The sequence below is a fragment of the Camponotus floridanus genome, unplaced genomic scaffold (assembly GCF_003227725.1).
Source record: "Camponotus floridanus strain SB8 unplaced genomic scaffold, Cflo_v7.5 scaffold66, whole genome shotgun sequence".
NCBI lineage: Eukaryota > Metazoa > Arthropoda > Insecta > Hymenoptera > Formicidae > Camponotus > Camponotus floridanus.
Window position 1 is genome coordinate 1,126,852 of NW_020229834.1, and position 15,293 is coordinate 1,142,144.

Here is a 15,293-nt window from a genome sequence, read left to right on the forward strand (position 1 = left end):
AAACCGTCGTTACAGCATCGTTACCGTAAGAACTTACTGCGGGCATTGTTACGGCTAATGGTACCGAACTTGGTTAACTTTCAGTTTTACCGTCGATTCGGATTAAGAATTTATGATAACGACTGGTTCTCGGTCTATTATCCACCGCGAAGGGGCGAGCGAGACGTTTTCCAGCGTCGCGCTTTAATTACGACACTCGAACAGTTATTTTTCCATCTACGAGGGCATTACATCGCGTTAGGGGATGTTTATCGTTATACCATGTAAGCACTTTTGTGTTTGAGATTGATACAGATGATACGGAGCAAACATAGCGTCGCGTATCTGTCATCGTGGCGAAAAAAGCTTAAAAGCTCTATCACATATCGAAGATTCTTTTTCGCAGCTTTGTGAAAAAATATATTTCATAAAATATCTACTGACTTTTGTAATTCTCGAATTATAAAAATTTTAGCATGTGAAATATTAAACATAAAAATATTAAACAAATATCCTTTTCTAATATCCATTTCCAATTTTCCACCTCTTTTCACGATAGCGTGATACAGCTTTAAAAGCTTTCGACGAGGATAAAAACACCGTCGAAGAAAAGATGCGAGTCTCGTGTGTCATCTAATCCGAGAACCTCCCGCCGACAGGCAATTGCATTAACGAAGAAACATGGCGCGACAGGAGTGAACGCACGATCAGAGAGAGGCCAGAAGTTATAACTCCACTCGACTCTATTTTTATCCTCTCGCCTACCTCCCCCCCCTCCTCCCGAAAGTACACCCGTGGCGTGGCAACTTCTTCGCAGTCGGCTAACTTCTGCTAATAATGGCGAGACATTAATTTCGTGCGATTGGGCCCGGCGGACGGTCGCGACAAAGGCAACAAACGGGATGGCTTGTCGGGGAAGGGGGTGTCTCGAGCGAGATGATCCTCTCTCGCTCTCTCCTCGGCTCTTCCTCGCGCGCGAGCCCTTCCTCGAGCATTCGAATTCTCTCTGCGACGAGACGCGTGAAGAGGAGAAAGAGAGAGAGGGAGACGGAAAGAGAAAGATGGAGCGAGGATGTGCCGTTTTAACCCTTCTTCTTTGCGTCGCGGCCGTATAATCCTTCCCCTCCCCATCGAAATGGAGCGGTCTGTATAATCGCGCCGCACTGCTGTTCCCGTGGGAGCCGTTACTCCCGACACGATTCTCCGAAGGACGAAACGACGAAAAGTTTAATGAGTCCGCCTACCGCGCATTCTCGGTCGCTAAGATTACCGCTACCATCGTTCCCTCTTATGATCCTGATTTGCAAGGAGCGCGAGATTTATCCGTGAAGATGACGCGAAAAACATTTTATTTTTTTAATCAATTTAAGTTTTTATTAAACTATATCTTTATGCTTGCTTCAATTATGAGCATAAAACTGAATTTCTTTAAATGAAGGTGATACATAAGGCTAGTAAGGTAAGGTGCATATGGCTGGCGTTTCTGGCATCTTTATTAATTTCTTATTTTTTATTTTAAAACTTGCCTAAAAAGTTTGAGAAATTTTCTTCAAACATAATGCTAATAGAAATTACGTAAGGTCTTTTGTGTTCAATTAATAATAAAACCGGAAAAACATAATAATTCTAGAAAAATATATTTCAAATCAATTCGTATTGTTAATTATTAAACATATAGAAAGATTGAAAGAGAAAATATTGTTTACATTTCTTGTGTATTATCATATACAAGTCGTCTATTATATTAATTATTTTTGCCTATTTGTCGCTTATTAAATTAATTAATTTTCCGCTTTAAGAGAATTATCAAATCAATTATCAAATTGCTTGCATTCGACAAAGTTGGATTGATTGATTAGCTCGAAGGATAATCATCAATCATACACGTTAGTTACATGGTGCCATTAGTGCAGTACAATTATGTCGAATGCATCCTATAGTCTATCGAACTTGAAAAGATGTAATGTAAGACCATATTTAGCGATATTTCGCAGCGCCACTAGACACTAATAGGCCATCTTAAATATGTAAAGATAGCCTGCCCACCGGGTGCGGGTAACAATAAACTAACACTTAAGACATACTTCGGGACACAATGCCAAGTCACACCCTTCGCGCTAACGATCTCACCTACGAGCTTCCATTGAGTCTCGCATCCACGTGCTAAGAATACTCTAATACGCGAAATTGCTTTCTACAAAATCTACCAGTTATATCTTTATCATTTTGTCAATTAAACATATATATATCTTATTTGATAGGAATAGTTACGTGCAAAATATCTCTCTTTTTTTATTAATTTGCAATATATAAATTATAATAATTATAACTACTAATTATAACTTTTTAATTTTTAGAAAAAGCTTTGAATTTTGAAATATCCTAGTTTTCTTTCAATTTAATCCGGGCCGATTTTTATTTTATTAGAAATTAGTCTCTCTTTCTCTCTCTCTTTCTCTGATTTTAAGATATAATTTTTATTTTACGTACATTTTTATTTTACATATATTTTGGCTAAAGCCCTAGTATTACGTATTTAAGTCAACCCGTCCAAACAGAGTCTTGACAACGATGGGCGCACGTTTTCTTTGGAGACGAACGATATGAGCCGCGACTCCGGCGCGCCATAAAAGCTAACAATGATGGAAATATTAGTTCTTAAAGCCGTACAGGGTGTCGTTAACGACTCTCCTGCTGAAGCCGCGACTTCGCGAGAAGTTGCCGCTCCCTCGACGACCGTCGAATTCCTTTACAATTTTTTCGCGCCTTACATCTCTCTCGCCCTCTTTCTCTTTCTTCCTTCGCACACGATACGAATCACACAGTTATAACTTCCTATAATTTTTTTTCCACTATAATATCGCGGCGAACAAACGAAAAAGGAGAACGAATTTGCTTAACAATCTTAATCGTATCGTATACGTCCTTCCCGAGTGCTGCCGGTGCACGTTCTTAAGATATAAGCAAGAAATACGCGATAAAAAAATGAAATAAATCTTGATGAAAATGACAAAAGACTATACATGTTTTGTTAGACATCATATAAATATATGTATATATAAAATTTAATATATATTTATAATTTATACTATATTATATATAAATATTATATATATATATATATATATATTTATAAATAAAAAATATAATAATTATATATATATATATATATATATAAATGTATTTTCATTATTACATAGAGATTTCTCGAGAACAATCGCTTGTATTTCCAGCTATCTATATATATGTAGAAAACTGCCAAATATTTTAGAGATAAATGTCAATCATATTATATACAATCTTAGATCAATATAAATGAAACTTCCAAAAAAATCACAATTGTTACGAATCGCGGAAATCAAAATTCCAATAAATACAAAGCGAAACATTTTTTCACGTAAACGAAATCTCTTTCGGGATATCCTTAAATTCGGTCTGTCGCGCTGTTTGCGAACGGCTGACCGATAACGCTCGACCATTATAAATTTAAGCGCTTTTAGCGAAAGCTACGTTAGGTCACAGCCGTTTTGCACGCAAACTGCACTTTGCATGCCGCATTCCGGACGGCTTGCCACCCTTGTTTGAGCTGACCAAGTGGTGTTGCGCTCGAAATCCGAATGCATAATTAATCGGGATATCAATTAAAGGCACACCAGTCTCTCCAAGAACTTATCGATTACTTATTTATGTCAATGTATTATAACTCGTTGATATACATATAAATAAATGACCGGTGTTGGCACTGATCGATAAGTAATAAAATAGAACTAATTTAAAGACGAGTTGTCTTGAATTTATTTTTATTTAATTTGTTTTTAATTTATTTTTGTTTAATTTAATTCCCTTTTTATAAAGATTATTTAAATAACCTAAAGGTTTAAAAAACTTAAAGGTTAAAACTAATAATAAAGGTTATTTAAATACCTAATACTTCAATTAAGAATTATATATATATTTATATACATATTTGAATTAAAATCCTATTAAGATAACCTTTATTTAAACTTAATTCAAGAATATGATTTTTTACGTACTCAAAAACTATATTATTTATATATTTAATTTCTTAATTGTTATATTAATTACATTTATAATTTTATATTCACCAAAATTTAATTTTCTATCGTTCAGTACACAAAAGATATTAATATTCCGATATTGATATAATTATCATTATTAGTGATTTGATTTCTAATATTATCAATATATACATATATAATACATGACTTTCTACATGAAGTAATGTGATGCGTATTTATATTGCAGCAAAAATTATTTGATCCGTGCTATTGGGCAATTATCCAAAATATACAATGCTGCGTAACCCAACAGTTTATATGTAAAGATTAAATTATTAATTGATCTATTGTGCCTCTCTTTCTCTCTTTCTTTCTCTCGTATAACTTGTTGTAATATTTAACGGGTAATAAAGAATAATAATAATCATTACACAATAAACAGTAGATAATTCGAAATAAATCAATAATTAATATTAAATTTGATTTTTTGAAAATAGTTGTATTACTTTTCGATGCAAAAATTTATAAGAAATGCACATAGGAATCGAATAATATATAAAATAATCTCGTATAGCGTGTAGATGCAGTAAAAAATACAGTACAAACTACATATATTTAATTTATACAAAATATTTTCTCCATCAGATGTTAATATAATTTTTTTCTGCTTAAATTTAAATTGGCGCTATATCTTTTTTCAATATTTTTACATTAAAAATATCTTGCTTTAATTATTAAATTATTATTTATAAATTTTACTTATAATTTTACTTATAAATTTTAATTTATTATTTATGTTCATCTAAGGCTTTTATAAAAAGACAAAAGAGATTTGCATTACGTCATTATTTTTTACATTTAATTAAGCATAATACAACATTTTAATAATAGATTACGGATATTGTTCAAAGCATTTGCTCCACTTTATTCATGATTCATTATATTCGCGTGACTAATTGCTCATTTAATTTGTTCGCAACGATTTAATGTCATCGCGTTATAATGATCACGCTTTGACAAGCGCGTTTCATATCACCTTGAACATTCTAATTAAATAGCGAAAATACCCAAAAGAATAGTAAACATGGATATTAAAATGTAATAAAAATAAAATTACTATTTATATATTATTATTAGTATTTCATAATTATATTCTCTTATATATTATATATTTAAAACGTAAAATAAAATTGATAAAATTTGAGTACTTTCTTTTTCTTCTTATTATTTGAAGAATTTAAAATATATAAATTTCATAACAGAATTCTCGAATTAATATTTGATCGCGAATCAATCGATTCCTTAGTGCATATATTAAAAGTATGAGTTTTCAGACCGAGGCGTCCTCCCTTAGTCAATATCGCGATAGGTTAGATACCGACAAGTTAGATAAGTAGTTACCATAATAAAACGATTAGCGATTGAGGGTAAATAAAGATAGATTTACCGATGAACAAGTAACTGACTGATATTACCGATTGAGACAAATACCAATGTCGAGTAACGAATCATCGATGAGATAATATTATAAAATAATATAAAAAGATATATATTCGATAATAAACATGTATGGATTCATACCTGCACTTCAGGAAAAGCTTGAGATATGCGTAGATGACTTTCATCATTTCCCGATAATTGCACTCCCGACACTTCGGAACATTCGCGAAAGATACGAAACGGATTCGAAAGAATCTTCACTCCCCCTCCTCCACGGCAGATCGATGGAACATCGATATCGCGATATATTTTCGATCATACGCGGCACTGAATATACTAGGAATTCCCGATACTTTACGAAACACATTTATGATAAATATTTGTTCGTGGGATTCATTTTTATGATAGGAATCGTGAGAAATGTGGAATGGATTCCGAAGTAATCTGCTCCCCTCCCCGTAGACGAACATTGATATCATGATATTATGATATATTGGCGTTCACACGGCTAATGGACTACGACTTATGAATTCCCGACACTTTACGAAATACTCGCGATAGATCTTCACTCGCGGGACTCACTTTTAAACAGTAATAATCGTCGGAAAAACGGAGAGACTCGCGACGCACCACGAATTTAAAACCTATTGAAGTGAGCGCACATCGAGAATTGCATTGTCGAAGTAGCGAGCCAATCACATCGCAGCAATCAAGTCAGATTCGTTGGGCATGAATTGCCGCTTAAAATAAATTTAAAAGACAATGAATCTCCCGCGCGATTTATCATTGGTGTTATCGGGAGTTCGTTGTAATTATGTAATTATCGAGATTGTCGGGTATAGCGCAAATTAATATTTTTATACAAGATAAAAATAAAGCTCGAAAATTATCTTTGCTGATACTAGAAATATGGTCGAGATAACTGAAGATTATATAGATAATTTTAATTATTACAGTAAACTATAGAGATACGCTCAAAGTAATGGACTTTTCTAGGACGGTTCTCTCACAATGAGTACTTAATAATATAAAAATATAATTCGTTATGTTTGTTTCCTTTGCTTGCAATCACCAGAAATGTTTGAACTTAATGTACATATATATTTATAAAATTTTGTTTGTTAAAAAAGAAAGAAAAATTTGAATGTAAAAATTGCAAGCAAAACAAACAGTCTTTAACGGAAAGAAAATAAATGAAAAATATTCTACAGTTTATCTCAATAACTTTTTTTTAATATTTTATTTTACGATTAACAATTTTATTTTGCATGAAATTGTACAAATATTAACGATTCGCATAATAAGAACGCATTCCACGGTTTTGAGACATCGTATATCTGGTTACATATCTCTGGAACAAAAATGTAAATGTCAGCAAAAAACTGACTGCAACGGTAGGCATTACCTTGCTTTACATATAAAAACAACTATCGAGAGAGGTCAGATAATCTTTTAAAATTCTAGACTATTTTTTTCATTATGTTTAAATTTGAACAGTTAATATAGAAAAAAATTAACTTTATAATATTATATTAGTGAATTATATAAATCTCTTTTCTATCATTATTATAATAAAAGAATGGGAAATATATTTGCAACAATAAAACCAAATTATTTAAAGTTTATAAATTTTATTAACTTATTAATCGTTCATCTAGCAAAAAAGTGGAAAGTTCACATTATATATAAATTTTATAAAGCATAAAATCTTTCTTGATATTAAAGTGCTTCAAATTTTGTCTACATATTGAATTACTACATGTATATTGATCTACATTGGATTACTTTAACCCATTAGAAGTTTATCATTTTTAATACAGATTCTATATATATAAATATATTTTTTTATGTTAATTAACAAGCGCAAGTACATTTGCATTGTCCGCCGGTCTTGCAATCACATTGATCTGAAAAAAAAAAAAAGAGTATAAGTTATCTGCATAATCTTTTATTATAAAGTATAGATTTTTATTAAAAAAAAGAAAAACATTTACAAAATTTATAAAATAAATAATCTTTGAATATAATAATTATTAAAATAAATTATTAAATTTTTATTAAAATAAAATTACAATATTCTGAAATTATTGCTATTAAAAATTATTACTATTGTTATTAATATAAACTCCTACAATATTCTGAAATTATTTTAGCCAATATAATTTCCATTTTTAATGCGTGTTTATTTTGTATAATTTAACTTTTACGTAACTTAAATGTACAAAATTGTGAAAAATAAAGTTGATGAAGAAAAAAGACAAAATATATGTAAGCAGGAAAATGTAGAATACGTAATATTCTGAGAAATCTTCTATTACTCATTTTTTATTACGTATAAAGATTGAAATGACCGAGAGCCACGTTGAGCCTCGAGTCGCGCGAGTAACATGTTACATGCAATTATGCCACAGCAAAATCGTATTACAAGTCTGCAAAATTACGATGTACGGTACTAAGCTGTACGATGAACCGGCATCGACCGTTATTAGCCAGTCATTGTCCGCGATGAACAAAAAATATAGTACAGTTATTTTTATCAGAGTCAGTTGATATATTAAAGAGACTTCTTTGACACAATAAAAACGAAAAATGAGCTAGACAACTAATCATAATCGTTAAAAATAATGATTTCTCATAACAGAGACACAATAACGAGCAAATAATGAATTGCGACTAAACTAATTTATTATTACCTTTGCATCCTGGTTTGCAGCATGAGCAGTTGTCACCGCATTTACAGTCCTTGCACGTATCTGTAACAAATTTAAATATTGTATAAATATTACAATGTGAAATTAGACACTGTATAATATAATTTGAAAAAAAAAATTAAACACCGTGTATAAATTTCAAAAATTGTGTAATAGTGTATTGACAATGCACTGTTGAATCAACAGTAATTACAAATCGATAAAAAAATTACGTCTTTATAAAAAAAAAAAACATCTTTTTTTTTATATTTTTCATTATGTATTCAATGAGAAATTCCTTTATAAGTTATCAGCAACAATTGAGGAAATGTCATGTCATATCTCATGTCACATCAAATTATCTCTTAATATCCATTAAGAATTTATGAGTACACTCACCCTTGCATTTGTCGCATCCTGGTCCCGGCATCTTGATCAGCTTTTATCGCTTCGCTCGTTGAAGTTCAAACTCTCGTAGTACGTAGCAGAATGCTCACTTTGCCAATACGACGTCGCGGCTTCGAATTTATCGATCGTTCCCCACCACGGCTGGGCTTGGTGCCGAACAGATTGACAAGCGTAACGCGCGGCGTGTGCAATCGTCAACATACGTGCCATGTGCAACTCTTCAGGGCCGTGGGCAACTCTGTAGACACGGGTTTTTCTAAGAAAACTTGTTGAACAAGCTGTAAATAAAAAAAACACACATATATACACATATCTATATAATTCTCTAAATGATTCAATTATTAGAGCATGTAGTAGATAATATGTGAAAGCTATCTTATATATGAATAATTTTCATAATTAATATTGTATTAAATGATTATTTGTCAATATAAAATAACATTTAATTTATGACTCGTTGTAAGACAACTTTTTAAAAACAATAATAAGAAATAAAATATCATATCTAGATTAAAAAATATAAAAGTCTATAATTTTTAAATATAATTTTAATATATTCGCGTTTCTTTTTTTTCTATCTATTTAATTCTTCAATTTATTCTGATATATATATATATATATATATATATATATATATATATATATATATATTTTATATTTTGTCTGTAAAGAATTTAATCTATAATATAATCATTAATTTTTATTTCAACCAAATTAAATATTTAATATAAAAGATACATGCATAGAATAAGTTACTTGTGTAGAAAATAATTTTCATGCATTATCTAATTATAACAATCTTATTTTATCATAAACAAACTATTTAGAGAATTATAAATATTTATATATACATTATTCATAGAGCTTTAACGTGTCTCTATTGTATACATAAGGAAATGAAACGTTGTCTAAAATAAAAAAAAAAATTTAGATCATGTGCGCTCTATCAAGGACATGCAAATCACGTAGTAATATGTCCTCGTGCAACATAATCTGCTTCCTGCCCATATAATTAAAAATTAAATGTTCGCGCTATTGACACAGATCTCGAAAATATATTAACGATCTGCGATATGACGGTCCTGTCATGTCAGTAGCGAATTAAACCAATCACGAGAATTGCAGAGAACGCAGTATTGTCCCGTTTTACACAACATCGATAACGAGAGAAACTTCTCCTACGTTCTAGAATATGCGGTTGTAAATTTCCATGCATTGATTCATCATAATAATATTTCCATTTGGTCTTATTAGTCACGTCGTTTTTCATGACGAATTTTAAGATGTTCTCTTCGAAATTCGTTGTTCTCATTAAAATGATTTGTGTTCACTTTTATTATTTTTTACTCGAGATTTATATTACTTCGTCCGTAATGCATCTTTTGCAACATTCTGAGTACTCTCAACAGATCTCTGCAATAACAATATAATATTTATATATATAATAAAAAATATATAATAAAATTATATATAATATAATTATATATAATAAAATTTATTATATATAATAAATTTTATTGTATATAATAAAATTTAAAAATTTAAAATAAATTTAAAAATTAGGTTAATATACTTACTGTTAGACAAAAATGAGAATAGAATAGATTGCTGTAGATAATTTTTGAACGAATATTTTTCTCTTTTTCATATCTATTTTCATATCTATTTTCATATCTATTTTACTTTTCAAAAAATAAACTATGAAAAATATATTTATTCTTGTGTGTCAATATAGTAAAAGTAAGAATTTTAATTGTGCAGTATAATTATAACCGTGATTAAATTCTTAAGAAAGACTTTAATTACTTGAAACAAGATAGCTTATAGTAAAATAAGAAAACGCAAAATAATTGGTGATGAGAAGAAAATAATTTAAATTGCACATTTAATGAAACATCTTACATCTCATATATAAAAAGGTTATAAGATATACAACTTTTAAAATTAAAAGATATAAAACTTTTATGAAAATATGAATTAACATGTATTATATTTCATTCTTTATAATGTATCATCGATCTTCAATCAACAAAAAATAGATTTAGAGTAAATATTAGAATATTAGCTATTAATTTTTTTGTATACGAGAAAAGCATGTTTTACGAGCTGTTTGCTCGATATGCACGGATTCTTCTGCGGAATCGTAATGAATTTCAGGTTGCTTTAAATAATCTGTTTGAACTGATTTTATTCGACCTGAAATAATGTGATACAAAAATTAAATTGTAGATATTGTTCCTGAAATCATAAACTCTTTAAAAAAACCTATGTTCATATTCATGTATACAAAAATAATTAATTCGTGATTTATAAATATAATATTACCTTCGTGTCGAATCACAACTTTATCTTTTGTCGAACGCAACAATTCGTTTATGCGGTTTCCAACTTTTTGATTTTTTGTTTCTTTTATCTAAATAAAAGTATTATATCGTTACAGTTATGTTGTATTTTTAAATGTTCAAATTTAAATATTTCAGATTTTTGATATACAAATTACCTACCGTGCGTACATGTGATGGGAGTTTATAACACACTTTTGGATGTAAAAAATTATCAGGTGTATTTTCATCTCCTACTACTGTTCTTGTCATTGTCTGAAATAATATAAAATATGATAGATGTATGATTTCAATACATTTTGTAAACAATAACTTGTATTTATAATAATCTGAATTGTATTTATATTTTTATTAATATTCGCTTACCTCTTTTGGCTGTTTTGGAGATTGTCGAAATTTCACTTTCGGTTTTGGGCTAGGAGATCGCATTTGTTTTTTTTTAGGTGTTTTAGGTCGTAAATTTTTTATCAGCTGAGGATCCGTACCTTTTATATACATTCCAATTGGTGATACTACATGATCGTAATTTTCTATTTGTTGATAAATGCTTTTTGGATGTGGACTAACATTCTTTTTTTTATTCATTCCCATTACTAGATTAGGTGAAGTAAAGTATATGCGCTTTGGTTCTCTCTTAATAGGTTTTTTTCCAGGAGTTACAAACAATTTTGGCTTTGAAACCATTTTACTAGTAGAACATTTCATTGGTGAAAATTTCGGTACTCCTAATATCGTATTCTCGATTTTACCTCCTAAATGACGAAAACCGAAATCTTCTCCGGGCATCTCCTTTGTTTGAACATCTTTTTTGTCAGGAATATGAGAATTGCTCGATCCAGTTCGAAATAAATTCAGTACAGATTTATGTTTTTCCAAATACTCTTGATATCTCTTAACAGACATTAATGTTTCTATGAATTTAATGTCGCTAGTCGATGAGGATTCATTGATGACGATCTCTGGACATATTTGTTTCGCCGACTCCGAATTCGTATCGATTTCCATCATTACCTTTGCCGTATCGAGACATCTTTGTCTCTTTTTTGCGATTTCATACATGAGCGTATTTTCTAAATCATCTGGTTCAATCATTTCATAAGATTTATTATGTCGAGTTAATTGCTTAAATGTATCAGGTACATTCTTTGAATCTTTATTGTGTTTTTCGTGTGTAAACAATCTAGATTGAAGATTTTGTGCTTCAGGTACTTTATATTGGCTTGTTAAATCCAAAGTAAACATTGCAGCTTTCTTGAGTTGTTCACGTATGTCGAATGAGCTTTCCAAAGAAGCCATTTGATTTTCACATTCATGTAAAATGCTATCTAGATTTTGTAAGGGAGGCTGTGATGGATTTTTTTCCTTTATTGGGACAGTTTTGCATTCGTCAGCATAAAATTTTTCACAAAATGCCTCTAAAGATTCAAATGTACTTGTGCTATCATGCAATGGACCTTTTGCGTTATATGAAATATTTTTGGGCATATACTGACAAGTTTTCTTCGGACTTTTAATATTACGTCGAGTTGGCGTGGTTAAGCCTTTATCTCGAGATATAAAAGTATCAAGAGATTTTTGGAAAGGAGATTTAAGTCCTTGACTTCTTTGTCTCATACAAATTGACATTCTTTGAGGAGATTGAGGCCAATTTGGAATAGTCTCATCCTCTATAAATTTGCACATTTTTCGAAGTTCTTCAGTTAATCTACATAAGCTAACATTTGGATATTCTTGTGCACAAGAATCATCATTTATAATTGATTCTTCAATAATCGTTAGTAATCTTTCTGTAAAAGTTTGAGGTGAATTATAAAAATTTGCAGACATACGTCTCAGCAAAGGTTCTTGCACAGGTGCCTCTTCCAATGGCTTTTGTTCCAATGATTGTAAAAATGTTTTTAATTCAAAAGAATTATTAAATTGCTCTTTTGAACTAGTCTCGCTGCTTGTTGAATTGCAATTCTGATCTTTTTCAAGAAGATGGAAATTCTTATTTGATAAAGTAGAAGTCTGTGACAATGATAATGCATCAAATAGAGTAACTGTATCAATTTTTTCATGACTATTTTTCCTTGTAATAGTATTTATAGGTTTTATATAAAAGTAATTAGTTTTAATATTATGATTTTTATCTCTCTTCAAATTACTATTAAGTATACTGCAGCTTTTAGACCTTTGAAGTCTGTTGTTAATTACGTCTTGATCTTTTGTTGCTATGATTGTATCTTCCAGTGAATTTAATGACATAGCATAAACACGATCTCTAATTAAATTACATTGTATTTCTACGGTTTTTTTATTTAAGTGTTGAGACTCAATATCTCTGCTAACTTTAATTTCAGAGAACATGGAATCAATTTTATTTGAATATTCTTCAGAAGTATGATGGTCTTTGCTTAGCTGCTCATCTTGAAATAGATTAATACATTTATTTAAATCAGGTTTCAATGATAAATATGATGTTTCATCCGACACACTCAATGTATCTTTTAATAAATGTTGATTGTCACATATGATATTATGATTATCCTTGACAACCTTGCATAGATCAGATGAAATACATTGTTGATTGTCTAAATTACCTGCTATGATAATGGAACCCACACAAGATTCATTTAGATGACTATGCTTATCACTTTCATATTGCTTATTTCTTATAGAATTAACATCTGAGTTATCGTCTAAATCTTTTTGAGATGCAATCGAATTCTGTCTTTCCTCAAATGTTGTTTGACCTGTAAACATGTATATTTATTTGTGAGAATATTATTATATATATTAAATATCTACCATAAGTGTAAGATGAGAAAAAAATGTTATATCTAAAATACAACTTATAATAAACTATAAAATAAGAGTAAATGTATATCTAAAATTGAATGTTTACATAATTAACTTATGAAAAGTTTCTTGATATGCAAAATATATAGTAATAATATAACGTCCACATTTTGTATATTATACGTATATTTGATGTATCATGAATTATAGATTGTTTAAAACTGACTTCACAATAGAATACACTTCACTTAAATTGCAGTTGTAATGTACATACATAGAAAAGCATTGTTATACGTACGAAAACTGGTTAAGGAATCTGTGAAATCATCAGCACGTCTTCGTCGAGTGCTCATTTTAACCTTGTTTTTTTGCAGAGTATAACAATCTTAATACAAAAATAAATCGATCTTTGCATTCAATTCTTTCAAAGATTCAAGAAAACATGAGACACCTGTAACGGTTAATCAAATTTACACCGTTCACCGATTTTTGAACAGTCAGGTGCACCAACTTATTGGTGCTATATACATACTATTTGATCACGTGTAATAAAAATATCGGCCTGCTTTCATCCATAGAAAGAGAAAATAATAGAGAGGAATGTTGCTTATATATATATATATATATATATATATATATATATATATATATATATATGGACAAATATGCTTTACATCAAAATTAATTATTAATATAATTATTATTATAATTATTATTAATATAATTAAATGATTCAAACAAAGAGAAGAGAAGGAGCGTTTGACCACGTCCCGATTGACACAGTCAATTATATCGACCTGTACCTAGGGTACCAGCAACTATTAACCAATCAGAGAGTCCTATTTTGAATTGGCCAATTGGCGACGTGGTCAATCGAATCCCACCCGAGAAGAGATATCATGGCCCGTTTTTAGGTGATCCCTGAAAGCGATACTCCCTCTATGAACATTAAAAACGTGAACATGAACTACAAAGCCAATGTCGAATGTTCTCAGAGGGTAACATATATGTCTCTCTGATAATATAAATAATATAAATAAAAATATAAATAATTTAATTAATAATAATTTATTATATAAAAATATTAGTATGTTCTCTCTTTTCACGCTATTATTTATTTATTTATTTATGTCTTCTTTTTCTTCTCAACATCATTTATTTATTTATTTCTTTAGCTCGCTATAAGTCAATCTTTTAAAATGCAAAACTAAATATTATAGAATTTGATTTCGGAAAAGCGTGGTAAAATAATCGAATAAATTCAAATAATTAGCTCCGTGATAAATTGTTTAATAAATAATCAATTTTAATCAATAAATTAAAATACTTCCCTAATTTAATATTTCATGTTAATGTATATTTTATAAATATACATTAACGTTAATGTATATTTTATATAAAATATTTCGGCAACGAATTATCAATAACACGGCGTTCGACTTCGGCAAATATATAATATAATATAAAATAAAATATAAACATATAATATAAAATATAAACAGTAGCGTGCTATACATTACCGTTTTTGTCATCATTCGCATGGTGACTCTTGAATAATAAAGTATAATGAAAAACGCTTCAAATATTGTAATTTTCTTACTAAACACGATTACGATTAGTATCGAAACATAATT

The 15,293-nt window shown here is 29.6% G+C and overlaps 1 protein-coding gene and 1 long non-coding RNA gene across 3 annotated transcripts; both read right to left on the reverse strand.

Moving 5' to 3' along the window:
- Positions 1–6,642: 6,642 nt before the first annotated feature.
- On the reverse strand, positions 6,643–10,128 carry LOC105256062. The gene is made up of 6 exons (XR_889571.3): positions 10,114–10,128; positions 9,719–9,949; positions 8,528–8,814; positions 8,132–8,191; positions 7,310–7,345; positions 6,643–6,789 (listed from the first exon to the last, which is right to left on the reverse strand). It is a non-coding gene; the product is annotated as an uncharacterized LOC105256062 (long non-coding RNA).
- Positions 10,129–10,515: 387 nt separating this feature from the next.
- On the reverse strand, positions 10,516–14,174 carry LOC105256063. 2 transcript variants are annotated; one of them, XM_011265706.3, is made up of 6 exons: positions 13,958–14,174; positions 13,461–13,613; positions 11,245–13,286; positions 11,041–11,133; positions 10,862–10,949; positions 10,517–10,732 (listed from the first exon to the last, which is right to left on the reverse strand). In XM_011265706.3, the coding sequence occupies exons 1-6, from the start codon at positions 14,010–14,012 to the stop codon at positions 10,605–10,607; spliced, it is 2,559 nt and encodes an 852-aa protein (XP_011264008.1). In that variant the 5' UTR covers positions 14,013–14,174; the 3' UTR covers positions 10,517–10,604. The 2 variants fall into 2 exon arrangements, with proteins under 2 accessions (XP_011264007.1, XP_011264008.1); XM_011265705.3 differs by having other exon boundaries at positions 10,516–10,732; positions 11,245–13,613.
- Between the last annotated feature and the right edge of the window lie 1,119 nt (positions 14,175–15,293).

Coding starts and splice junctions, on each gene's coding strand:
- LOC105256063 (XM_011265705.3), bottom strand. CDS start 14,012: ATGAGCACTCGACGAAGACGTGCTGATGATTTCACAGATTCCTTAACC. Junction 11,134..11,244: donor CTCCAAAACAGCCAAAAGAG/GTAAGCGAATAT, acceptor ATATTATTTCAG/ACAATGACAAGAACAGTAGT. Junction 10,950..11,040: donor TCCCATCACATGTACGCACG/GTAGGTAATTTG, acceptor ACTTTTATTTAG/ATAAAAGAAACAAAAAATCA.